At 38.8% G+C, this 26,933-nt stretch overlaps 2 protein-coding genes across 4 annotated transcripts; one reads left to right on the top strand and one right to left on the bottom strand.

The window, feature by feature from the left end:
* On the bottom strand, window positions 1–10,085 carry LOC137278369 (adenosine deaminase-like protein). The gene is made up of 8 exons (XM_067810659.1): window positions 9,909–10,085; window positions 8,583–8,719; window positions 6,469–6,529; window positions 4,832–5,128; window positions 3,654–3,734; window positions 2,725–2,863; window positions 1,796–1,896; window positions 1–829 (listed from the first exon to the last, which is right to left on the bottom strand). Exons 1-8 carry the CDS (start codon window positions 9,954–9,956, stop codon window positions 629–631), a joined length of 1,065 nt encoding a protein of 354 aa, XP_067666760.1. The 5' UTR covers window positions 9,957–10,085; the 3' UTR covers window positions 1–628.
* Window positions 10,086–10,297: 212 nt separating this feature from the next.
* On the top strand, window positions 10,298–26,618 carry LOC137278350 (mitochondrial outer membrane protein SLC25A46-like). Of its 3 annotated transcripts, XM_067810635.1 has the most exons (11): window positions 10,319–10,498; window positions 11,997–12,039; window positions 13,218–13,275; window positions 14,009–14,086; window positions 15,184–15,284; window positions 16,876–16,932; window positions 17,664–17,721; window positions 18,538–18,753; window positions 19,881–20,280; window positions 21,249–21,299; window positions 23,888–24,005. In XM_067810635.1, exons 1-11 carry the CDS (start codon window positions 10,366–10,368, stop codon window positions 23,908–23,910), a joined length of 1,218 nt encoding a protein of 405 aa, XP_067666736.1. In that variant the 5' UTR covers window positions 10,319–10,365; the 3' UTR covers window positions 23,911–24,005. The 3 variants fall into 3 exon arrangements, with proteins under 3 accessions (XP_067666737.1, XP_067666736.1, XP_067666735.1); XM_067810636.1 differs by lacking the exon at window positions 21,249–21,299 and having other exon boundaries at window positions 10,298–10,498; window positions 23,888–26,618; XM_067810634.1 differs by lacking the exon at window positions 23,888–24,005 and having other exon boundaries at window positions 21,249–21,442.
* Window positions 26,619–26,933: the final 315 nt, after the last annotated feature.

Raw genomic sequence — 26,933 nt, 5'->3', positions numbered from 1 at the left:
TTACAGGTAAAGGAATGATTGCCTCATGTTTATTCCAGTTAGCACCTCTGAATAACATAATTTTGGTGGTCACGTTCATCTCAATTCAGCAATATCAGGGCAGTATATTTCAAGCTTCATTTTGCAGTTGACAGAGGCCTTCAGTCATTGACACCTTGAACTGCCTTGACTGTATGGCTCCTACAGCCATCAGTGCTTGGTACCTTCAACTGCATTTGGTGTATGGCTCCTACAGCCTTCAGTGCTTGGTACCTTCAACAGCCCTCAATGTGTGGCTCCTATAGCCATCAATACTTGGTACCTTCAACTGTGAGCCATCAATGACTGGCCCTTCAATGGCCTTCAATATAAGGCTCCTACAGTCATCGAAGCTTGGTACCTTCAATGGCTTTCAGAGCATGGCTCCTTGTAAGCGCATCAGTGATTGTTCTCCACCATGTCCAGGTCCCACTTGCACAAAGCGACCTTAGCGCTATGAGTGTAACTCCCATTCTCCAACACAGGCTTAAGATAGTCATAGTGCTAAGATCACTTTGTACAAGTTGGCCCATGACTGATTGTTTAGTATCATTATAGCTGTGATTTCTCAGTGAAATGAATACACAGAAAGTCATAAGCTGTTTTTCCCTCACTCATCCTGGAAGTCCAAGGATGGTTTGATACAGTTCCACCTTTGTCTGAGAGTCTGTTTAGTAGCTTCATCTGCAAATATATGGTCTACTGACTGAAGGGAGAGCTGCCACAACTGTTGGCGTGTGAGTCCAAATGCTTCTGCAGCATGTTGGTATTCGTCTGTGACTGTGGTTTGGTACACACCCTTCCCGTCAGTCTGCAATAATAAGAAGAAGAATTTAGCATTTAACTCTCCACTGTTATACAATTGTCCTTCAAACCAAGTACAGTCATCAGTGACAATAACGCCTTTTTGGAAACTGAAGTTTCACTTAAACCTGAGGGTAATCTGTGTATTCCAGTCATAACATCCTGAATCTGTAAGCTTTGATACATGTGCAGAAAGGGAGTTTCAGTAAAAGCAACTTACTTACTTTAGAAAATATCATCAGCATGTTCTTACAAACAGGTCAATTATGACCTTATAAGAGGGCAGCCCCGCTATCATGATTGAATACCAAGCTGCTTTCATGTATAGATGATTGAATACCAAGCTGCTTTCACGTATAGATGATTGAATACCAAGCTGCTTTCACGTATAGATGATTGAATACCAAGCTGCTTTCACGTATAGAACATTATTGTTCAGTTCAAAGACGGGATCTTAAGACAATCAACCTCGATAGTAGTAAAGGTTAGTGGTGATCTGATAAACTGAAATAATCAAAGATGAGTCACAGTGACCAAACCACCAAGCAACTGATCACATTTTCACTACTGTTTCAGTGTTTGTAACACTTGATGATGATACATATCTTATAAGCTGTCGGGGCCAGAAAATGTTTTCAGTTCTTAGAAGACTTACTTCACTTTCTCGCAAGTGATGACTTAATATTTTTTTAGGACACCAGGAAATTTATGTTCATGATATATCAGTCATCGATTTAAAATAGCAAGTTGCATCATTTTACATTGGATGTAAATTTTGCAAATGCAATTTGTTCACTTTTTGAAAAATACCCAAAAACTATGGAGAACCATGTTATACTTATATGCGAAAACCTAAATAGGATAAACGTGAAAAATGACAATCAATTTCTTTTTTGATGCTTGCTCATTGGCAATGAACCAATCATCATTGTAAGATTTCAATCAATTCACAACCCTAGTAGAGGACACATACACAGATAATGACTGGGTGTTGCCTGTTGTACCAGTACTCAAGGTGATGTGAGCTGTAGTCCAACACAGTCTGAGCCTTTAAGTTGGATGTCATACATGTTTCTGGAACACACAGTGATAGAAAACTTCTTTGAATGGCATTTTAGAATTTTGGAGGTACAACACTGACAAACTTGAATGACAACAGCTTTATTTCGTGAGTGTGCCATTTCCAGAAATATAACTACCATCTGCAAGCCAATGAAACTGCACCTAACATACCAATTAGTGCAAGCAAGAGCATTTTCACAAGCCAAGAACCCGTGAAGAGCCGGGATAGAATTGGTCTTCAGCAACCGATGCTGGTTGTAAGAGACAACAAATGGGATTGGGTGGTCAGGCTTGCTGACTTAGTTAACATGTCATCAGTTCCAAATTGCATAGATCGATGTGCATGATGTGGAGCTCTGAATTTTCTGGTCCGGACTTGATTATTTACAGCTGGATTTTTGCTGAGGATGGTGTTCAAGGAAATGTGCTTCATAATGCAGTAAGAATACCCAACAGACCAGATGCAAGAGGAGGGAAAGTGCCCTACTATAATCACCATGGACTTCGAGTGCATGAATGAGTGAGTTGGGTTTCACGCTCGTTTTAACAATATTCCAGCATTATAAAAGCACAGGACACCCACCCAACTTTTCTGATGTTGGTGCATGGTGCTGACTAACCAAAAACTAAAATTCATCAGGGGTGGAGGGGTAGTCTAGTGGTTAAAGCGTTTGCTCATCACGCCGAACACTTGGGTTCGATTCCCCACATGGGTACAATGGTGTCCCCTGCTGTGATATTGCTGGAATATTGTTAAAAGCATGGCATACCCAAGGGCCACTAAAACGTGAGTTTCTGCAGTTGTGATGGCAAGGAGCGTTCTTACTGGACATCACTCACCAATGGGAATGCGTTGTTGTACAACACACTGTGTCAGGTCCTTGTAGTCTTCAGAACACTGATGTAGAAACGTCCCGTGACCTATCCTTCCAACGGTTGTGCCCTTTATAACTTCATAGGTCTCCTTGAAGCTAGCAATCTACACCACAACAGACTCAAGTATGAAAACTGGGATTATGTTGAAATGATTACAAAATGCCAGTTAGAAAGTGGTCAAATGTAACATATGTCATATTTGGGATCACACTTTCTGAGTAAGGTACGAATTCTAGTACTTTTTCGGTTGAGTCCCATGCCGGATTTGAACCTGCACCCTCCCATTTGTGTGGAAGTGGTGATGGCTGAGCAGGTTAGGTGGATAACTAAGTGTGTTGGCAATTAGGTGCCTGACCCTGAAGGTTCGGGTTCGAATCCTGCATGGGACTCAACCCAAAACGTACTAGAATTTGTACTTTACTAAGAAAGTGTTATCCCAAATATGACATATGTTACATGTGATGTTGAGATAGTACATGTCAGATGTGTATTCACAATAGATGTGAAAATTAAGGTTGGAACTGGTTTTCTGTTACCCATCCTTGTCACAAGAGGTGATAAACAGGATTGGGTGGCCAGGCTCAGTGACTTGGTTGACGTAGTTGTATCCAAGTTGTGTAGATCGATGTTCATGCTGTTGGCCACTATCTGGTCCAGACTTGATTATTCACATACTGCTGGCATGTAGCTTGACTATTGCTGAGTGCGCCATTAAATGACAAAGAAAACCAAACCAAATCTGTGTTGACAAAGGTTTACATGACATGCACTTAGCTAAAATTAACACTGAAAAGTGGCACCTTTCAGCATGTGTTAACACCCGACAAATTAACATATTTTAAATCACTAGTCTTCTGATACAGGAACCTCCACCACAGGCTGTGTTAACTCACCTCAGCTAGATGTAAAGCCAGCTTGAGCCCCTTGTTGTGGGCATACTGGAAGACTGGGATGTAGTCTGCAGCATCTCCAACCTATCACAAGAAACACCTATATAACTAACATGGTACTATAACTAACATGGTGCCTCAACTAACATGCTACCTTAACTAACCTGGTACTGTAAATAACTGTACCAAAGCAAACATGGTACAATACCTAACACAGTACCTAAACTAACATGGTACCTTAACTAACATAAGGTGCCATAACAAACATGGTACCATAACTAACACAGTATCTTAACAAACACGAAACGATAGCTAACATGGCACCATAGCTAACATGGTACAATAAATAACATGGTATCATAGCTAAAATGTTACCATAGCTAAACATGGTACCTTAACTAACATAGTACCATAACTAATATGGTATCTTAACTAAAATGGTACCATAGCTAACATGGTACGATAAATAACATGGTACCATAGATAAAATGTCACCATAGCCAAACATGGTACCTTAACTAACATGGTACCATAGTCAACATGGTACCTTAACTAACATGATGCGATAGCTAACATGGCACCATAGCTAACATGGTACATAAGTAACATGGTGCCTTAACTAACATAAGGTACCATAACCAGCATGATACCTCAACTAACTTAGTACTGTAACTAACATGGTACCTTAACTAACATGGTACTTTAACTGACATGGTACCTTAGCTAGCATTGTACCATAGCTGACATGGTATTATAACTAACATGGTGTCTTAACTAACATACGGTACCATAACTAACATGGTATCTTAACTAGCATGGTACCATAATTAACATGGTGCCTTAACTAACATGAAGCTATAACTAACATGGTACCATAGCTAACGTGGTATATAAGTAACATTGTGCCCTAACTAACATAAGGTACCATAACTAGCATGATACCTTAACTAACATGGTACCGTAACAAACTTGGTATTATAACATGGCACCAGAGGCTCACCAGCAGCTGTACTTTTTATGTCCAAAATAAAACCTGTTTGCAGTAGATCAGCCTATCACATTACAGAAGACTTAAGTAGCCTATGTCATTACAGAAGACATATAGCCTATCTCTTTACAGAAGACTTATAGCCTATCTCTTTACAGAAGACATATAGTCTATCTCTTTACAGAAGACTTACCAATGGGTCCCCACTAAAGTCAATCCCACACACAACACCATTGGACGTCTGGGCATATTTGTGAGCCAAGTCAACAGTCTTGTACGCCACGTCGACCCCGTTCCTGCGGTCAATGGAGGGGAGTATCCTCACAATGGTGTCCACCCCTTCTTCCTCACAGTCTTGCACGGCCTTCAACATGCAGTCCAGATACACCTCGGGGGTCAGTCCAGTCTCTGGGATTGTCTTGGGGGTTGAGCGGAGCTCTACATACTTCACGTTGTCCGCAGCAAACTCGTGTATGATGTCATGGGTCAGCTGAAGGCAGATCAATGTTATTCATGACAAGGAAAAGATATTATACATGGGCCATTACTGATTCTGTAAAATATTTATGGAATGATCCCTTTACGTCCTGATCATGGAGACAAAATGAGATACAACAAAAATACTATCTAACATTTTCAAAATTTGAGTCTAAATGTTTTAAATTTTAAACTGGTACCTGAGTGAGTGAGTGATTGAGTGGGTCAGTCGGTCAACACACATCCAGATATGTTCTACAAGTGGTGTCAGTCTCAGATCAGGAGCAGGGCTCGATTTAAGAGATGTTAAGCTACTTGCATCAGGTACAACTGAAGATAAAGACCATGTTGCACCAACCAAATTCCTGTTGCAACGTAGTGTGACATAACGTCAGAGGTTTCGGTGAACATAAACATATGTCCACGATGTAGTACCCGTAAAACCATAGCAACATGGAGAAATAGCTAATCCCTGTTTACATGAGCTGTCATAGCTGAGACGTGTCTATAAATAGAAATGTTTCAGTGCCATAGTTATTCAAACTGTAGACAAAAATGAGCTGACATATTTATGCTTATAATGTTAGATTTATTTTTGATTTCTTTCTCAAAAACTGAGATGCACCTTGTGCAGGTTACACTAGTAACTAGGTTGCACCAGTGCAAGTAACAAAGCACTGAATCGAGCCCTAAGGTGCTATCATGCTACCCTCATCAAACTTGCTCATAGACAAACACAAACACTCGTCAATATACCCGTAGTGTGTGAGTGTGTTTTCGCCCCTCGTTAATGCATGTAGATATCTATCAGTTTACATGTCTGTCATCATCTCAAGTGTCCTTGTCCACAACCCATGAAATTGACATAATGGACTCAATCACATTATGCTCAGCTAGACTTACAAGGAGTCACAGCCTGTCCAACAGACCTAAACAAACATAACCAGTACTTCTTTGTAGTGAGTGAGTACTGTTTTAAACTGCATTTAGCAATATTCCAGCAATATCACAGTGGGGAACACCAGAAATGGCCTTCATACATAGTAACCATGTAAGGATTCCAGCCAGGTTCTTCAACGTATGAGTAAACGTTTTACCCACTAAGCTATGCAACTAAAAGTTGTTAGCATGGGACCAGTGACAGCACACGATGGAATGCAGCCACTTTGGGTGTCACAAAATCAGCTATCAATAAATCAAAACTGCCCTTTCTATGCAGGTTTGACAAAACATGAAATATTAAAGTTCAAATTCTGACCCAAGAGAAGATTTCTGTTTTCAGTTGAAACTCTTATTTGTTTGCAACAAATATTCTAAGAAAGGTGAATCAGAATGATTATTGCTACTACTTACAGTGTAGATGGCATGAGCGTCATTGCATATCATGTGGATTTGTTTGAATATGTTGAATGATCTGGAAAGGAAAAAACGGGTGATTACAACATACTGCCAAAATACATGTCACTTGTCCATTTATTGGAAAGTCAAAATGTCACAGGAGAATAAGTTTCAGATATCTCACAAAAAATATTCTACGTGGCATGATGGCAAACTGGGGATAGAAATTACATGAAGGATTACTATGACACTTGGTGTTTGTGGTGAGAGTGAGCTTGTCCTACACGATGGTATTCCTGGTACTAATAAAATTTTCTTGACAACTCTAAATGCCAGCAAGAACAGCTGTTCCAAAACTCAATGAAAAGGTCAACACATCATGTTGACAAGTGTCATATTTATGTCACAAGTTCAAGCTCCTATTGTCCCAGACAAATGTTAAGAAGACAGGGTTTTTAAAACCTGTTTATTTGCTTGAAATGAGAAAGACAAAGAAAATGTTGATAACATAACAGGTCCCATATTAGTTACCTTGGTGTTTCCTGTATCAATACTTCCTTACACATTAGATGTAACTATTCTACAAGCAATTAGAGATAGATGTAGAATGTAAGGAGAGTGTTAACCTCTCATCATTACTGGTGCAATTGTACGCAACATACACATTCTCAAACACATACAGACATGGTATGAACAATCACAGTTAGTAAATGACCCCGAATAATGATGCCACTTAACTAAGTATTGTCCTTTAAAAGACTATGCCTTAATAACAATAAAACTAAATCTAACTAAACTTAAACTAAATGCTAATCTACATACTATCAGCACATGAACTAATGTATAAACAGCAGTTGTAACTATTCTACCTCAAAATGATAGGTGAATAATACAACTAATGGAGTAAAAATAGAACAAAAGCAAGTTTATTTATGGAGCTTTATCATGCAATGAATTGGATGTACAATGTGGGTATACAGGTCGTGGTGACATCGGTGACAATGTGTATATAAAACAATAATACACAAGTGATCCTGCAGATGAATACTTGTCAAAGCCAATCACATTCAATATCACAGATGAAAGTTTCACAGTTCAACTTATGGTTGATGGCACATGTACGAGGGCTCGTCATCAACATTGTGTTGACCAAGCCTCACTCTGTCACCACTTGGGCACCATTTTGTCTCAGGTTCAGGCTTCTGTTGTCCAAGACATATATTAAGGAATTTTCATAAAAGTTGTCTACATCTCTGTAATGAGAAAGATCAACATAAGAAAATATTGATGTCTGTCAGCCATTCTACCAGGGGAACTGGTGAGAACTGAATGTCTATATTACATACAATAGATAAACTAATGGATTAAGTAAAATAGGAAAAATACACTGCAACGGCTCAGGTGTTGCACATTGTAGTCATTATAATGAAATTACAGGTTCCTGATGTCACACACACGCACAAGGTCAGTGATCTATGAAATAATGATCTTTGTGCAGTATGTTTTTCATCATGCGAAATATATACAATTTATTCCTCTCACAAACTGACTTACATGAAGTGCCTGTTCAATGTTTATGTTAGTAATGAGCGATAAGCAGTGTATTTCCACTACACCTGATCAGCAACACAGAATTAGCTACCTTGAAGCTTACCTGTTTAGTAATTAAAAGAATGATTAAAATATTAGATAGATGTAGAATGAACACATAAGGAGGGTACTTACCTGTAATAGGAAAGATCAAGATCAGAAAATGTTGATATCTGTCAGCAATCATACCAGGCTGACAGACAGATGCAAGTGCAATTCAAATTGTCATTATGTCACAGACAGAAGCCTGTGAATCAGCTGAAGATCAAACAACTCTGAATCATTAAGACCATGGAAATGCACTGAAAGAGAGAGTAAAGACGTATGGCTGCCTGTGACATATAGTCCTCCATCAAAGGTAGCCATACATGTTCTGATATGACCTGTCTGTATTACAAGCTGATATTAGGGAACGCATTCTCCCATGGACATTTTGTTGATCATCTATTAAGATGGTTTGACATCTCTTTAGGTTTCAGCATGCATGCATGAGCTTTCTTTATGTCTTATGTGTCTGGTTGTGAAAATCAGTTTCCTACTCTTCTATTCCAGCTGTCTCATTCCCATCAAAGGTCATCTTCTGGGAGGTGAAGGTTGGATCATGTTTGATCTTCCTGTCCACCAGTGCTTGCAGTGTCACTTTGCTGAAACTGGTGTTGAGGTGTGCATGAAGCTCCTGCAGAACACAAAATATTGCCTCAATGTAGTTCTGTGTGAATATAAACTCAAAGACAAAAATAGGGATTCCATAAAATTTCAGATTTTAATCACATTGTACATAACAGATTTGACTCATTGTTTTTAGTTCAAATACAGAGATTCAGTATCTTGTATGCCCCAACATGCTCTTGCAACAGTCTGACAATGTGTGGGCATACTTCCAATTAATGTCCTCATTGTATATATATAGGTCAGAAAATGGAGGCGATCCTGTATGTTTTTCCTTCAGTATTTTATGCAGTGATCAAATCTAACAAGAGTCCTGGTGCCAATCAGGTTTTTCCCATGACATTTGAACACAAGGATAACCTAAAAAAGTTAACTTTAATATTAGGGTAATGACATCTGAGATAAATTTGGTGGACATCAAGGGGAAGATTGTTCCTGGCAGTGTCTGAGCATATGCAAACGATTTCTTCCTGTAACTGGACAGTTTCACATTTGACTAAGTAAACAGTCTGGATTCAGACCAAAGGGTTCTGCTGGGACAGTACCATGAAAAAAAGATGCAGAGGTACTGTGTTGCTGTTTGAGAGTTGCATTGGAATGCCAGACAAATGAATTCTAGACTGATTGAAAACAAGCAGATTGTGAAATTTACGCTGGTCCTGAGGTCCCTGGCAAGCAAAAATTCATCAGGACAGTAAGACTTCTGCCCCTATCTCCCCTATTTTTTATGAGGATAAATTTCTTTGATAAATGTCATTTTTGGCAATTTGATATGTGACAATAATGTCTTTCACATTAAGAAACGTTAAAAATCACTCTTATCAGATGAGGAATATATATTTAGGTGACAGTATTTGACTAGAATGAAATATAAATTATGATATAGGTGGAAATCTTTCCGAATGTTATTTTGGACCTGTTAAGTACAGACAGGACCACTAATTGCTGTCCACAAAGTGGTCTTGTGGTCTGATGCGAAACTTTGAAAGGTTTCTCTCTCTGACACGTTGACATGAGTAAATACATGGCAAATTTGGAAGGTTGACAATAACAACAAATCTTTTAAGAATCTTTTAAGTTCTGTTTTCTCCGCATTTGTGGACTTGCTGATTGTCGTGAAAATACTAGGAAAATTCTGGGGCTAGTTGTAACCCAACATGTACAAAAACAATTACATGTGTGCCTAAATGACATACTATTTTAGGCAGAGCCGCACAAAATTTTCTCAACCCTTCGTCTGACATTATTCGTATAAAATAGAAATCCTGAGTCCTGACTTTCTTTCACAGCTCTGAAGCAGATCGACTCATCTGCTGGTTATTTGGATCGACTGGGTAACAGTCTTGCACGCTTCGAATACCACGTACCGGTTTAAATAGATTTAGTGGAATGCATTCTTTCCTTTACAAATTTAGCTCCATATTGTGTGTCAGATACCAGTAATCACGTCTACAAAAACAGAGTGGAACTGTTCGGGATGAGTTTAAGAATAAAGTCGAAGTAATGCTCGTCCACAAAAGATACAATATTATGTATTTTTATGGATCGTCCCGACAATGAATTTGCACGTAATTTCCGTATTTTAATCTAAGGGAAATAACTCTAAACCGTTTATGGAAAAATAATGAAAATTTTGGAATTGTGTCAGTTTCGATGGGTACTCATATAATGAATGACAGGCCTTTTTCGAGCCCATTGAATGCCGCTGATGGGGACAGACGGCGAGCATATGAAGATGAGGATACTGACGAAAGAGCATCTGGTGACAACATTAAGACCCAGATAGGTAGTATTGACTAATTCATGACAAACGATAATATTATGACATTGAAATTTCGTCAAGATCAAAGTCTGATGAGTTTGCTCTGATCACTGATTTCGTAGTTAAGCTTTATGTCTGCTTTTAGTTGGTGGGGGCCCAAATGATTGGTACATGAGAACCAGAGACACATTATAGATTACCGGGATGCTGAGGAGGTCGTTTTCTGGGACATTTAGATAGTCCAATGAAAGGGTCTAAGTCCAAACAAGATCACACTTCACGGAGTGTTTGTTTTTAAAACAACTAACATGTACAGTGTGGTAAAATAATTTTTGAAAATATATACTTGCAATGTTAATTCCAGCTTAGATACAGAAAATTAAATACAAATCAAAGGTCACGTGCTGTGCAATACACAACTTTGCAGATTCTGATTCGTTTTGGTATGGACTTACAGTAACAAACTATCAAAAATACAGATTCAACTTAAAAGGTTGAAAACTATCAGCGTTGGGGGGGGAAATTGTTTTCAACAGCTGTGCTGCGCTGCACTCATAATGCATGCACAGTGATTAGGTTCCTGCAGCTTGGAACAGGGAAGGTGACTCATAAAAACACAGCAGGTGATGCGTGCAAGGATTATCGATGCAGTTGAAGTTCGAGAACAAGAGATTTTTTTTGTAATTAGAAGCATCTGGGGTCTGCAGTAATAAAGATACACTGGCCCCATACTTGCAAAGATGCAAACCAAGGTTTCAAGGAAGTGTAGCTTGAGAAATACTAATTTCATTGTTAAGAATTGCTCAGCTTGAAAAATGAAATGTTTTAATTCATATCGGTGGAAACATAGAAAAAACATGTTGATTGTGTTTGTATCCCATAAATAAGTGATAATTGTGTTTGATTCATGTTAGCTTTATTGGCTGCATGTGACCTTTAGATGAGAGGTATTCAGTGGCGAGTGATCAGTGTTCACATATCCTATAGTCAAGAAGCACAGACTATATATCTAGTATGCCCTGCTTATCAGATGATATATAAATAATAAAGATCAGATGGTTACAAATTGTGACTTGGGTTATTGTGTGTCATTCCAGACTTACTTAAGAAATTGTTTCCCATGCTGTCGACCACATGTTTTCCTGCCCCATCAGTGTGATAGAGCAAGAACATTGCTGGCTACAGTATAAATACCAAATCAGGAGCTAATTTACAAAAAGAAAACTTGGCCAAGGGAATAAAAAAATCCATTTAACATCATGCTAAAGATACAATATTATTTGTGAAGAGACAGTTCCAGTATTTTGTGTAATGTACTTGTGTAATATGCAACGTTTATAAGATTTTTTAAGAATCACTATGGCTATAATAGCAGTAGTAGATGTTTACCTTATCTCTTGAGCAGCCAATTAATTGGTCAGACATCAGACCATGGGGAACATCCAGAGTTACCCGACCCTTATTATAACTTGAGCTTCCCAACCAAGGCACAGTTTTATAGAGAAACCCTTTTCTTTTTCAGATCAGATCCAAAAATTTGCCGGTTTCAGTATTGGACTTTCAAGGTAGGTATTTTGTATACACTCAAGATTAAGTTCTGGAGCTTGTTATGTGGATGTGGTTTCCATTTAATTTAAACCCTTCTTCCTGATTTTAGCCATTACTTTGTGATTACATGCAAGTCTAACAGTGTAAACCTAAATGTTTTGAGCAGTGTGCAAGAAATACTTGTCCACATCTCACACAAGTACATCTTTTGTCTTTGGAAGAAGAACCATATTGATTATGTACTTTTGTTGTAAAAAATCAGATCTTTTACTGTGATGTATTTCCGTAACTAGATGATACCACACAAGGTCATGCAATGTATGAAACTCCTGAAATACCCAGCAAGCCCACAGCGCTGATAACTGAAAAATGTTGCTGGACCTGTTAACATGTAGCCAGCCCTGTATTTCAAATAGGAAACTGAGATAAGGTGCTAAAATAATGTAATTAATGAATTGATGTGTGATTGCTACATACTATCAGAAAAGAACAACACTGTTCATTGGCTGAAAGCATTCTCTAGACCAATCACATTTAGTGTTAGTTAAATGGGAAAGCTGATCTGTGGAAGTTATGGTTTGATTGATCATGAACTAAAGAGACATTGTCTAGCTACCACATTTGTACATTATTTTCGAAATATTTCCTGTAGTCAATGACATGGTCAAATGTTTACCCTTGGAAAATGTATTGGCCCACAGGGCTGGCTATAAAATAAAGTTGTAAACCGGACATGTAACTAGCATGAAGTGGGCGACCAGGCAGACACTTTTTCATACACTTGGTGATGTCATGGAAGTCTGAGAAGACTTAAACCACATTGTCAAAATAATAAGAGGAATTATAATGGAAAGTATGTCTAAAATATGGACAATATGTGTTAGGAAATTGCAGTTCCTCTGGTTTTACTCATTTTTTGAGTTACGGAAATCAGAGGTGCCTGGCTGAATGCTCTGCTCTCTTACGTTGAGAAATTAGAAACTTCAAGCCTAACTGGCGTGATTGAAATGTTCCACTGACACTACCTCGCATGAAGCTGACATCAGATCTTAATGTTGAGAATTATTGCATCAAAGTAGAGATCTGAGATTATTGTTCTGTTCAAATTATGCATGTTGTGTTATGGCTATAGGATCTTAAATCCATCATATGTATTCATATGATTTGACACATGTTTGACTTGTGTTTGTTTCAGTATATTTGCAGAACAGGTTCTGTCACATCCATGTATTGTGTTGAGGAGACAATGTCAGGTAGGGTGCTCAGTATTCTCCCATGGGAAAACACAGAAAGAATGTCCTAGTAGTTAGTGTGACTGAAATGTGAAGTCCAGACAGATTAGCAAGTTGCAGACAGATTTCTTGGACTGAATTGCCAGCAGCTCAGTATGACTAAATCATGAAGCACAGAAATGGATTTTCTTTGTTTTTTGACAATGCAGTCAATGATATTATATATTGCAATGGTCTAAATAATGGACTCTGGTCCAGGCAGATTATTGATCTACGCAACAGGGATATGATGGCATGTGTCAACCATGTCAGTGAACCTGACCACCCAAGCCTGTTAGTCACCTCTTACGACAAATGTAGGTTGCTGAAGACCAATTCTAACCTTGATCTTCATAGATTACAGTTTACAGGCAGGTACATTTAACTATGTTGAAGATGTGAAGAACAGACACAAGTTGCAGGCTGATTAGCTGTTGATATTTTATTGAAGGAAATAATTAATTTCTTGAAAAGAGGTTTTGGTCCATGCTTACAAAGATACAAAGAAAAAATAAAATAAGACTTCCATCCTCTGCCAGTTTGAAATGTAAAGAACACTAGTGATAGAATGGTTCAGTATGTGAGGTATGAAATATGGAGTGAAAGTCAATAGAGCTGGCTCTTCTGTTATCTTTTGTAACGTATTGAAACACATTTTTCTTGAATTTGGTCCCCGTTTTCTTTGGAGCTTGAGTTGTTCCACTGTTTCTTGCAGGTACACCACAATGGAGAGTGGTACCATGTTACACCCTTCACACTCTTCCAGGTTCTCATCAACCTCCAGAGGCATCAGGTAACTATGACAACGTACAGTCCTGAAAGGTTCCTCGGGTTCTCTGTGGGACATAATGGTGCCTCATAATATTCCATAACATTTCATGTTTGTACGTTCCTAAATAATTAGAACTGGCTTACAGTGTAAAGTCATAATGCTGGTCTGGTCACATCAACATGCACGGTTATTATTTATGAAGGTTTTCAGTAAATCTTTTTGTTGGATATTGGTCTGTTTCTAGTAGATGTTCAGTGTGATTATTAACCTTTGATATTAATCGTATGAAGTACAATATTGTTGATATAGTTCACCCACAGTACAAAGGCTTTGACACTGTCATGCAAAGTATCATACGTTATTTGCCTTGTAGTCTAGTTGAAAGTTGTCTCCTCGGATAGCAGAGGATAAATAGTTCAAAGCTCAGCCTTTTCTTACCAAAAGCTGTTAAAAGATGGTAATTGTTGTTAACTGGCTGGGCAGATGATTAAGGTGATGAAACTACTTATATCAGTGACTGTAAAACTAATAAGACATCACCGTGAGATCAGTTGGTTGTCATCCACACCTTCCAACATTAATTAAGTGTGTTTCCATGATGTTGGGCTAATATATGACAGTAAGGACCCATGAAGATCCAGGGGTAGAATAGGTCTTCATCAACCCATGTTTGCCATAAAAGCTGACTTCTTGTAAGAGGCGACAAATAGAATCAGGTGAGCAGGCTCGCTGGCTTGGTTGACACGTCATTCGTTCCCAATTGTGCAGATTGATGCTCATGCTGTTAATCACTAGTCCAGACTTGATTATTTACAAACCGCTGTCATATAGCTGGAATGTTGCTGTGTTTGGCGTAAACTAAACTCACTCACTCATGACGACAGTAAGTATCAGTGCCTGGAGATTTCACATATGTTTGTCATGTTTGTGATGCTTTATCCACATTGCCAACAGTGATGTTAGGTTTGTTTTGTATTAGTTATATGTACCTTGGAAAGTCATTCAATTTTCTCAGTCTGTGTATTGTATGAACCCTGATTACAATGTATGAAGTCTTGCATTATGTATCCACACTTATCGTCAAGGTGTGACAAGGATGGCCATTGTTTGTGTTGCAGGGCATGACAACCATGTGGAAAGGCATTGGAAGTGTGTTTGTGGTGCGTGGAATCTTCATGGTCAGCGAGACGGTCATCAGTGAACTAACGCCCTTACCTAAGTAAAATTCTTTATATGTTCATTTGACCCATGAAGGTCCCGGGGTAGAATAGGCCTTCAGCAACCCATGCTTGCCATAAAAGGCTTGTCGTTAGAGGCGACTAATGGATTGGGTGGTCAGGCTCGCTGACACGCTGTCATTGGTTCCCAATTGCGCAGATGGATGCTCATGTTGTTGGTCATTGGATTGTCTTGTCCAGACTCGATTATTTACAGACCACCACCATATAGCTGGAATATTGCTGAGCACAGTGAAAACTAAACTCACTCACTCACTATATGTTAATTTGAGAAACTGTTAGTAGTAGAGGGTAAGCTGCCTCTGGTTTGCATTTTATCAGTGCTAGTGTTTGTTATATGAATGTGTTTATTGAACATGCAAACAAATTGTGTTCACTGAACATGCTGATAGTTTGTGTTTATTAAATGTTTGGACAGTTTGTGTTTAGATGGGAGAAACAGTTATAACAGAAGAATCTTACAACAACTGGAGACACAAAAAGTGATCAGAGTTGGTTTGTTGGATGGTCTTGTGTGATTGTACATGGATAGCATGGAATACAGTCGAACCTCGTTTACCCGGACCCCACATATCCGGAAACCCCGCCTTCCGGACGATTTTTATGTGAAACAAAACTTACATTCATTAATTGTATTCGCTTAACCGTATCCCGCACTTCTGGATCCTGACGGCAAATTTTCAAACCATTACCATACATTTCCATTGAAAAATGATCCAGTTATCCAGACGCAGAGATCTGTGTAACGTGCATGTGTATGTGTCACGTCAATACGACTATGGGATTTCTTAATCTATCAGGAGGCATTTGGTGTGAATTGATTAATTAGCCATCAAAACACTAGTGACACGTGTCACTCGGGTTGTTCATTAGGATTTGGCGCATGTGAGAACATCTCATCTGTAACGAAAACACATGTTAAGTAGGATTAAGGGAAACTACACGGTAATTGTACTGTATATAAAACTTATATATCGACCCCTGTTATCTGTCGCGATGCAAGTTAAAAATAGCCTGCCATATTATCTAAGTCATGTGATCCCGTCCGGAAATTTACTTTCTGCAGACAGCATAAATTCGATATGATGTCGTATGTTTTTAGGGCATTTAAAATTAACAAAAGAATATGCAATTGGCAAAATAGAAACTTTGTGTCATCGATTTATGTTTTTCATCTAACTTACCATCTGAAGCTCCACACGCCATACGATTACGTCTGAGACAACCTGACAAATGGTAACCTACGTTTCGCCTTCCATGTATTATCGGTACACTTATATGTTATGATTCACTGTTATTACTAATGACTGTTGATTTATTGATATACATATGTGAATATTTGTTGCTGTCACTTAATTTTCATGTTTTGGATGTGTGATCCAGTTAACCGGACATCTGGCTATCTGGACGATTTTCGAGTGAAACCAAAACGTCCGGGTAAACGGGGTTCGACTGTATTTTGATCAGTTATCTAAGTTGATAATTTGCCATCACATAGATGGAATATTGCTGTGTGATAAATGACAAAAGTTACAGTTGGTATAAGTCTACTCAAGTAGTATTTGCTTTCAGGGAAATTTCTCGACACAGTTCCTTGAAGAAATATGGTGAACATCTCCTTTTGAAAGCGTGAGTTACCACAGTGTATTGAATTTCACATCTAGAATAGGTCTTAAGGCTTAATCATGCTACACCTCAGAGACTGAATGTAGTCTCATTAGGTTCAGTCTGAGAGACATGAAGGTAGCGTAGCTGACAAATGGACTCCTTCCTTGGCTCAGTGATTGTCTCTGCAGCCCTTTGAGAACCGTATTCTAAAAGGATTCTGATACAGTTCCTTAGTGTGATTACGGCTTATTTTAAAAATATCAGAAAGCAATGTCCCAACTGCTTTTAGTCGAGGATTCCTGAAATCAGTTAAAAAGACAGGCTCGCTGACTTGGTTTACACATGACATTGATTCCCAGTTGTGCATATCAATGCTCATGCTGTTGATCACCGGATTGTTTGGTCAAGACTCGATTAATTACAGACTGAAGCATTGTAGGTGAAGTATTGATTCACTCACTCACTCACTCACTCACTCACTCACTCACTCACCTGATTAAGTAATCTTATCACTAAAGACAATAAGACAGTTAAACCTTACTACAGTTCTACAGCTGAACTATTTAGCTTCTTTAAGATTTGTACTCTTTGTATAAAACAGATAATATGTGTGACAAAAATCATTCGTGTCTTTTTATTAGTTCTTAGAAAAATTGTAGCTCAAAAAAAAAATTGAATTGCAGCAAATGTTGTGTTTGTGATATTGAAAAGGTATTTCTAGTGTTGTCATAGAATGTTCCTGTCTTCTTCAGACTGTCCACTGTTGTGACCACACCCTTCTTTGCTGCCAGTCTCATTGAGACAATCCAGGTAGGGTCTTGTGTATCCCCAGTTCTCCATCATACACATATATCTGATTACGATCTGGGGCCCTAGTGGTGTGATAGCCTTGTGGTTAAAGTGATCACTTGTCATGCCGAAGACCCTGGTTGGATTCCCCATATGGGTACAATGTGTAAAACCTGTTTCTGGTGTCCTCGGCTTTGGTGTTGCTGGATTTTGCTAGATGCAGCATAAAACTAAAATCAGTCACTCAGTCGTCAAGGCCTGATCATTTATTCTGATGTGATACCTGTCTGAACCAGGATTGAAGGACACTTTTGCCGTGACAGCCCCATCAAAATAAAGGATGCATATGCTGTTGAAGCAATCAGATATCAGCATAGACAGAAATGAGATATTCTTCATTGAATGGCTGACTCTGTCATACTGAGCATTTTATAAGCCTTTACATTGATTTGCCTGATTCGAAAGTACACTGATTGTGAGCTTCTTTTGATCTTCATGCTGAGAGGTATAATTTCAGAGTGAAAGATCTGATGTTTAGGGCACAAAGACTGTCTTGTGCAAAAAGCACTTCTAATTTCTGCTGGCAGACTGAAAGATGCATACAGCTGTACTCATTTTTCTAGTTGTAAAAATTCTGCCAGGAAATGTGGCAAGGTCATTTTTATGGAGATACCTAGGAACAAAAAGGACTACCATTGACAGAGTTCATCACAGTCGCTGCTTTAAGTGTAATTTGTTCTGGAAATATTTTCGTTCTTCCCCTTTCCATCAACTAAGCCATGTTTGATTACCTCCCTTTCTTTTGGATGTTTTCAGTATTATTTTGTATTTTGTCAGAGTGACATAGCCAGTGAAAAACCAGGAATCTTGGACTGTGTGAAGGAAGGTCTGACAAGGGTGTTTGGGTGGGGGATGCCACAGACTACACGCCTGCTGCCTGTGTGGCGCCTAGTCCTGCCCACAGTTGCGTACCAGTTGTCCCACTACATCATCACCTCTATAGCACAGTTCACCGTGATATCCACAATCCGGTCAGAACAGCAGGAACTCCGGGTCAGTACTACACCAGATCAGAAGCAGTCACATGTCAGTTTTTGTAGGTCAGAACAGCAAGAGATCTGGGTCAGTACTATACCACATCAGAAGCAGACACATGCCAGCTTTTGTAGGTCAGAACAGCAAGAGCTCTGGGTCAGTACTATACCACATCAGAAGCAGACACATGTCACATGCAGTATGTCAGAACAAATTCTGTTGTTTGAGTGAGAGGTTCAGCATTCAAAATAATTGAAACCCAGAGGCCAAGCACCACTTGATATTACACTGTGCTGGGAGTTTCAAATCTTTGCAGGTCCTTGTGATTCAGTAAATTATCTGTTAGTTTGCGTATTTTCCAACTGGAATCTTTCCCATAATAGTTTTCTTTATTATCGTTTGGGGATCATCCACCATGTTACAATAGCTTATAGTTTTACTGGCATTTCAACGCTTTGTGCACATTAATATCAACACCAGTCTTTAAAGTATAAAACTCTCTACGCCATAGGCTTTGCTAATTGATTTTTAAGAAACAGTGGGAAACTGTACAATGTAGTCTATTTTGTTTTTATTGGTTTGACTTGAACAAATATAGTCTGCAGATTCATTCAGGGCCTGTAGATTTTAAAGTCTGCAGGTGGCAGCAGGCCCCGATAGCCAGCTGGCAAATTAAAGTATTGCAGACACTGGAGAGATGACCATATTAGATTGTCAGGTTTAGTGATGGTGATGATGTTAGGAATCAACCATATCTGGACTTGTGGACAGGACCTAGGATGATTTTAGAGCGACAGGATATACAGATTGTGTTTGTGGACAGGATGTGTATGTGTGATGATTTAAGGAACACTGGATATAGAGATTGTGTTTATGGACAGGACATGTGATGATTTTTGGCACATTGGATATATAGATTGTGTTTTTTGACAGGACATGTGATGATTTAGTGACACTGAATTTATAGGTTGTGTTTTCTGACAGGACATGTGATGATTTTAGGGACACTGGATACATAGGTCATGTTTTTTGACAGGACATGTGATGATTTTAGGGACACTGGATACATAGATGGTGTTTTTGACAGGACATGTGATGATTTTACTTTTAGGGACACAGGATATATAGATTGTGTATTTTGACAGGACCACAGTGTTGATGTTGGAGACACAGGGAAGTCGGTTTATGAAATATACTTCCCCGACCTCCTGGCAACCTTCACGGGCAATGTATTGGCAGACCTGATGCTCTTCCCACTAGAGACAGTGTTGCATCGTATGTACGCCCAGGGAACACGCACCATCATCGACAACACAGACTTGGGCACCGGTGTTCTCCCTATTAGCACAGGGTACGAGGGATTGGTAGACTGTTTCAAGTGCATATTGTTAGAGGAAGGACCTTTTGGATTTTACAAAGGTTTTGGTGCACTCATTCTTCAATATGCTCTCCATGCTGCCATTTTGAAAATGGCCAAGTATTTATTTGAAAAGTTATCCCATGAGCTCTCTCCACGACGGCGACACCCAACACCACAGAGAATGTGTAAGTATTGTTCCAGATCCAACCACTTCCACTGTAATGTGAATGAGCTTTCATAAATATTTCTTAGATGACAATGTTTCGCGTCTTTGACTTGATTTGCATGTCAGATTCATACTAAAAGATTTAGGAAAGATTTGAAATAGTTCTTTTTTCTCAAGTTGATGTTTTCTCAAAGTACACGGTTGATTGTTATGATTTGTATTAATGACCTTTATTCCTGTGCCAGTTTTATGACAATGTGACAGACAGTTATACCATATTTTCCAAGCAAGAGTTTCTCATTGTCAAGTCAATATCTAGCTTGTACTTTTCCCTTATCAAGCCAACTTTCTTGAGCTAAATCAGTCATGCTGGTTGAGGACTAGTGGACATATTGAGTCTATAAAGTCAGAGACATATAAAGTCTAATCAGACAATGAATGCAGATCCAACATCCAGATTCTTAAAATATGGCCACTGTCATGGCTACAGCCATTTCTGATCAAATTTATGTTGAATGTGCTTAAAAAAATAAGTAAAGACAAGTGTTTCTGAAATAGCTGATAGTTTTTAATCAGCTTGCACAAGTCCATGTACTTATATGTATGCACCCAAACTTAATTGTTTTGTAACTGGAAGATAGACTATTGCATCCATTGCTGAGCAGTTCATGTTACTGGCATACTGTGCTGTGTTACTTGACACTGTGGATAGGTGAATTTAGAGAGGTGTGCAGGGTGTGAAGGGTTATAAAGTGTGGTAGTCTGTTATGCCAATGCAGTGCACTGTCATAACAATGTGTTTAATTTCAAGGTCCCTGTGTGTTAAATATTTGAGTAGGATTAGGAGAAATGGATAATACCAACTGACAGAACCTGTGGCCTTCTGTACTTCCTGTTGTTGCTGCAGGTAACCATGGTAATACCATGGACAAGGATGAGAGTTGATGTTGATTGTCATTTGTATTGCTACACATCTTGTGCTTTCAGCCTCCTATGAAGCGCCATATACACTGTATGGCCAGAGACGCTACACTCGGGGTATGACAGTGTCCGTAGCTAGTTCCATCACTCATACTCAGTAGTAGACCAAGGGCTCCTTTCACGAAGCAATCTTTACTGAAGTTAACCTTAACTCTCATTCTTTAACATTGCATTAAGGTTACCTCAGTGACTTACCATCACCTTAATGCTTTGTGAAAGGAGCCCAGAAACAATACATCAGTATACCATGTGTGATGCTTTGTTAGAGATATGATAGTTTCCCAGACATCGTTCTGTTGTTTCATTTTGATAAAGCAGCTTCAGAGAAAACAATGACTTTTAGCCCATTTGAAGTTTTTCATTGTCAGTTGTCAATTGGTCTTTCTTATTGTCTTCAACTGTTTACCACTAACACTTTTTGTGATGTGAAGCACTCTCAGTTTGTAAATCACTTGATCAGGAAAACAATTTTTTAGCATGAGACGTACAAATACAGTGGATGTTTGCCAAGCATTAGATCGATAACACTGCTGCCATGGTATTGGTGCATTGGTAAATGGTGCCACATTTGGTATCCAAGGTAACTTGCAGTGCTACCAGTTTCACTTTGTGTTGAGTTTTGAAAACAGTTGATTTGTGCTGTCACGTTTAGTAGCAGAAGTAGAAAAATGTTACTTGTCACGACTGATAAAATCATGCGACTAATTTTTTCAGTTTTTATGAACAAATAAGACAACATATGAAAGTACAAGTGTTCTTTTATTTATTTCCAGAATTTCACCCACATTGCAATACATACCTTGTGAAGAAACCACGAAAACTTACAGGAACACTTATCTTACCTCACACATAAATATTGTATTCTTACTGGCTAAGCTCTCTTCTATTATTTTCAGTGTATCCCACTTACAAGCGAGATACATTTCAATGTACCCTGGTGCCAATGGCAACTCATTATGGTACTTCTTTGTCTCGAGTAACACTCAATCACGCATGATGCATGGAAATTACCAATGTTGTCCGAATGCCTATCAATGGAAGGGAGATGACTCTCTGTTTTTCATCTGTCGTCTGCAAAGTCTAGCAGTGGTTATGAAAGGATGCGCCTCACATTCCAATAAATAAATTTTGACAAAACATTCAAATCTAGTCCCAGTGAAAATTATGAAGGGTAATTACACTGCATTGACTTTACTTAGGCAATACCTGCAGGAAAAACAGCAAGATGGAAGATGCAAATCGTTTGATTCACACATGTTGGTTGAAGTGATCCAACATCTGATACCTATGCTTCAAACAGTTCAAAATGATCATTGAGGTGTTTGGTAAGATACATACATTGTTCATTGGTCCCCTGGGGCCAATGGGTTGATGTATCTTTTATGTTTGTGTATGTTAAACAAACATCGAGTGCACATCAACCCATGTCCCTTCATGACCAGTGAACAATTTATTTCGTACTTTCATGTCTTCCCCCGTGTTCCCGATCATTTCTATGAGTGTATTTATGGTGACCAGTTCTTAAACTGGCAGACACTAGATGATATAAACCAAAGCTTTGGTCAAGTTTACACCCTCTAGTGATAACATTTGGAGGTGTATTTTAACTTCTGTTGCTCCATCTGTTCAAACAAGTTTCACTCATTCAGAACTAAATGTCCTCATGGACTATTATATTCATGGACATGCAATATTTTATGACAAGAAAATACCAACTGAAGCTGGTAGATGTGTGATATGTCATGTAACACTGCATCAGAATATTCAGCCATACTTAGACAGGTGTATGTAGAGAGTGAGTGGTGTTGTTTCGGCCATTTTGCGGCAGGTGGATGTAGACTAATTGATGCATGTAACTCTGGACATAGGACAGAATGCAGCTATGATAACCATGGAAGTGTGTAAACACTGTAACCATGGTTACATGCAACATTTTATGTGACACAGAATTGTTAGAATATTCATTGTGATTGATGTTGACCACTTCGAGAGATCGATGTTAATCACTTCGAGAGATTGATGTTGATCACTTCGAGAGATTAATATTAATCACTTCGAGAGATTGATGTTAATCACTTCGAGAGATTGATGAATATAGTTTCAATGTAGTGATGGCAATGTAGCAGCATCATATACATTATTTCTGTCCTTGTTTCATTGTGTGTGGTGGATGTTGTATTAACAATCAGGGTGCTGCTGTACAAAGCAATCATAGTGCTATGCCAGTCGTAAGTCTATCTCAAAGTATGGGAGTGGTGTGGCGGGGTGGCATGGCATGGTGTGGTTTGCAGTGTGGCGAGTTCAGTATGCTGAGGTGGTGGGCTTGGGAGATGCTGCCAGCATCACAAGGTTTGAATTGAAGTTTTGTCTGAGGTGGTGTGACACTGATTTTTATGATATTGCAATTGACAGGTCTAATGTTGACAAATAAAAGCATGCCATCCTGTTGTCTTTCAGCCACCACCTTCTCTCACAATAAAATAGGTTTCCATTGTGATGTCACCCTGTTGCCTATCAGTCACCTTCATATACCAGTCTTGATATGTCTCTCATCTAATGGTGTCATCCTGTTCTTCGTCAGCCACCTCCAAGTACTGTACTTGATATGTTCCCAAGTGTCACTAACCCATCCTTTTGTCCTTCAGCTACCTCCAAGTACCAGCCATAGGTGCGGCTGACCCAGCGTCATCAAACCCATGGACCTGATTGGAAACAGTTGTGGACAGAGATCAGTCAGAGGATTTCCAGTCAGAAAATGTAACATCATTCCTCAGGGAGAAAGTTAAAATCAAGTCATGTTAAGGATACGGGAATGAATATGAAATTGTAAATTTAGATTGATTTTTAAGTGAGTATACATATGTTGTTGTTAAAATAGGGAATACATGTTTGTACACTGAACTGAAAGTGCTGTGAAGGAAGCTGTACATATCAGAAAGGTGACTGAGCATGACATCCTTGACCTACTGTACACATCCAGGTGGAAGGACAAGAAGTGATCTACCAGAAACTTGGTATGAACTGCCTCATACTGGCTTGACCTGCCTCATACCCAGTGTAGGTAATGTGAAACATGGTGTAACTGGCTTTGTCTGGAAGGTCAGGCTGCACCAGGAAACATAGGCAGTATTCTTTGTATTTGTGTGGAACAAGGGTTGCTAAGTAACACTCATGCTATGTGATTCTGATTTGTTTCCAGTAGTGTTCTGTACTGTTAGGTTTGGTTTCCACTTATGTCTGTGATACTGATTCCACTGCTGCATGTTTACCCTGCTGATCCTGAACATTTGCATTACTGAACATGTGCTTGCACAACTGTACTCACACTTGCAAGACAGAACACCAGTTTGCAGGACTGAACACGTTTGTGGACAGAATACACTCATTGGCAGGGAAGACCACACTTGCAGGGATGAACAGTTGTAGGGCAGAATGCAGAAACAGGACTGAATATATTTGCCAAACTCAAACCACACTTGCAGGACTGTATATTTAGTGGTCTGAACAAACTTGCTGGAGTGAAAACAGTGAAGAGAGTAGGTTCTATCATATTGTCAGGTCCATCTGGCAGTGTGCACGTCTGACTTACATTGACTGAACAGCCTGTATATATGGATATAAGTAATATATAATTACGTTGTACATATGACTAATATGTTCCTGTAATTTAATGAATTCAAGAGATTATAGGAGGTGAGATAACGGTAAATGTTGCCAATGCCTAGATGCACTTTTATCACTTCTGTATGATTTATTCAGAGTAGATACTAACAGAATCTTATGACAGGTACCCAGAACCCATTCACCAACATAATGGTTCTGGGTTATTTATCATGACAGCATGGACATGATATGCTTGGAAGTTGTTCTATATACTGGAACTGTATTACTTTGGATAACTGATGATGTGGCCAATAGGTGCACAGTACAGTGCTTGTCTGTATCATGGTCACCAAGTTCCCAGTTATGTCAGAATATCACAATATGTACTGCTATAACCAGGACCACACATGCTTGATCTGTGATTTGCTTCTAGGATGCTTCTATTTGTGCAATACTTATATACACTGATCTGTGAATCAGTTTGGATACAGACATCTGTAGATGAGCTTGCCTGCATACCAAGGTCTGTAGATCAGCTTGCTTGCATAGTGAGGTCTGTATATCAGCTTGTTTGCATACCAAGATCTGCAGATCAGCTTGTTGGCATATCAAGGTCTGTAGATCAGTTTGCGTGCATAGTGAGGTGTGTGGATCATCTTGTTCACATATTAAGATCTGTTGCTCAGCCTGCTTGCATACTGACTTTTATAGATCACTTGCCTAAACAGCCACCTGTAGTTCAGCTTGGTGAGATATGAAATCTCTGCCCATATACCGTGATCTGTGGATTGGTTTCTGTAGATACTAAGATCAATGGATCACCTTGTTAGAATATGATACTTTGTTTAATGATGTTAGAACGTGACACCAGACTTGGTCACAATGTCAGTTGTTCTGAAGCCATTGAAATGTCAACAGGTTATATTAGAAACCATTTTGACAAATCAAACTTTTGTTAATTTACATTGTTTTTCAATCAAACAACATGCTTTAATGCTAAATTGGCTCAAATGAATTTTTTCCCTGGTTATTTTTGTTTTATGCCTTGTTGTCAAGAATGAGTTTACTTTTGAATGTCTGTGTGGCTCAAATGATACAAGTAAGTTGAGATACAGTAAACTGGTTGTTGTATATCTGCATGATATATTGTTGTTGTATTAATGAAAATGAAATGTGCAGCTATGTGTATCCTGGATATTAATAACAAAGCAAACAAACATTAACAACGTTTGTAAGGGTAGTGTAAACAAACATATTTATGGAAAATGAAATATTTGCCTTGACTGGTAAAAGCTGTTCATGAATGCAGACCGAAGTGATGTTGTGGAAACAATGACGCATGAAATGTTAACCTTTGACTAATGTGAGATTTCTTCCATTATTGTACGTACTTGATTTCTCAAATAAACTTTTGCCCAGCACCCTTGTATGCTGTGCATCCAGCTCCCTGTTAACCAAATCTACCATTAGTTCAGGTCAGGGATCAGTCATTTATTCTTATGAGCTGAACAGGTTAATGGGTGGTTGGTCAGAAGGGATATTTATTTAATATTAAACATGAGAGCATTAATGTATGTTTTCAGTGGTAGTGCATATCATAATTGATGCATTTGAAAATTTACTTAAACTTGGAACATAATTGTTGAATTCTGTATATTAACCCTCACCCTGTCCATCTTGTGGAGATAAATGGCTGGTCCCCTGTGTTTATGGATGTGTAAATGTTGTTGTGTAGAGTGGAGCATAAGAGAAGAATAAAGGATTTAATTCAAATACTCTTTCATTCTTTCATGTGGTTTCTATAGAATGGCCATGAAAGAACAACCTGATGATGAGGCAGGGATTGGGAAAGGCAGGGGCCATGGTCCATTTTGCATATTAGAATAAATAATGGCCCATTAAAATTTGGAAGTTTGCTATTGATACAAGGGCAGTGGCCCATTCAGAATTCGGGAAATGGCTAATAATCCTGAAAATGACCCATTGTCAAAGTTCTTTTTCCCAGTCCCTGTGAGGCCTACAATGCAGTATTTAGTTGGACTTGCAGGTGGAAGAAAACAGAGCAGAGTCTTCTGTGTGACGAGCGAA

The sequence above is a fragment of the Haliotis asinina genome, chromosome 3, assembly GCF_037392515.1.
Source record: "Haliotis asinina isolate JCU_RB_2024 chromosome 3, JCU_Hal_asi_v2, whole genome shotgun sequence".
Taxonomy (NCBI): Eukaryota; Metazoa; Mollusca; class Gastropoda; order Lepetellida; family Haliotidae; genus Haliotis; species Haliotis asinina.
Note: the sequence above shows the minus strand (reverse complement) of the source record. Positions and strands in the feature narration are given on the sequence as shown.

Excerpts from the sequence above, each read along its gene's own strand:
- LOC137278369 (XM_067810659.1), bottom strand. The coding sequence starts at position 9,956 with ATGTCAGACGAAGGGTTGAGAAAATTTTGTGCGGCTCTGCCTAAAATA. Across the intron at positions 3,735-4,831 it reads ACTTTAGTGGGGACCCATTG|GTTGGAGATGCTGCAGACTA; the intron begins GTAAGTCTTCTG and ends TTCTTGTGATAG. Across the intron at positions 1,897-2,724 it reads ACAACAACGCATTCCCATTG|AAACATGTATGACATCCAAC; the intron begins GTGAGTGATGTC and ends TGTGTGTTCCAG.
- LOC137278350 (XM_067810634.1), top strand. The coding sequence starts at position 10,366 with ATGGGTACTCATATAATGAATGACAGGCCTTTTTCGAGCCCATTGAAT. Across the intron at positions 13,276-14,008 it reads TGTTGAGGAGACAATGTCAG|GTACACCACAATGGAGAGTG; the intron begins GTAGGGTGCTCA and ends TGTTTCTTGCAG. Across the intron at positions 18,754-19,880 it reads CAGAACAGCAGGAACTCCGG|GACCACAGTGTTGATGTTGG; the intron begins GTCAGTACTACA and ends GTATTTTGACAG.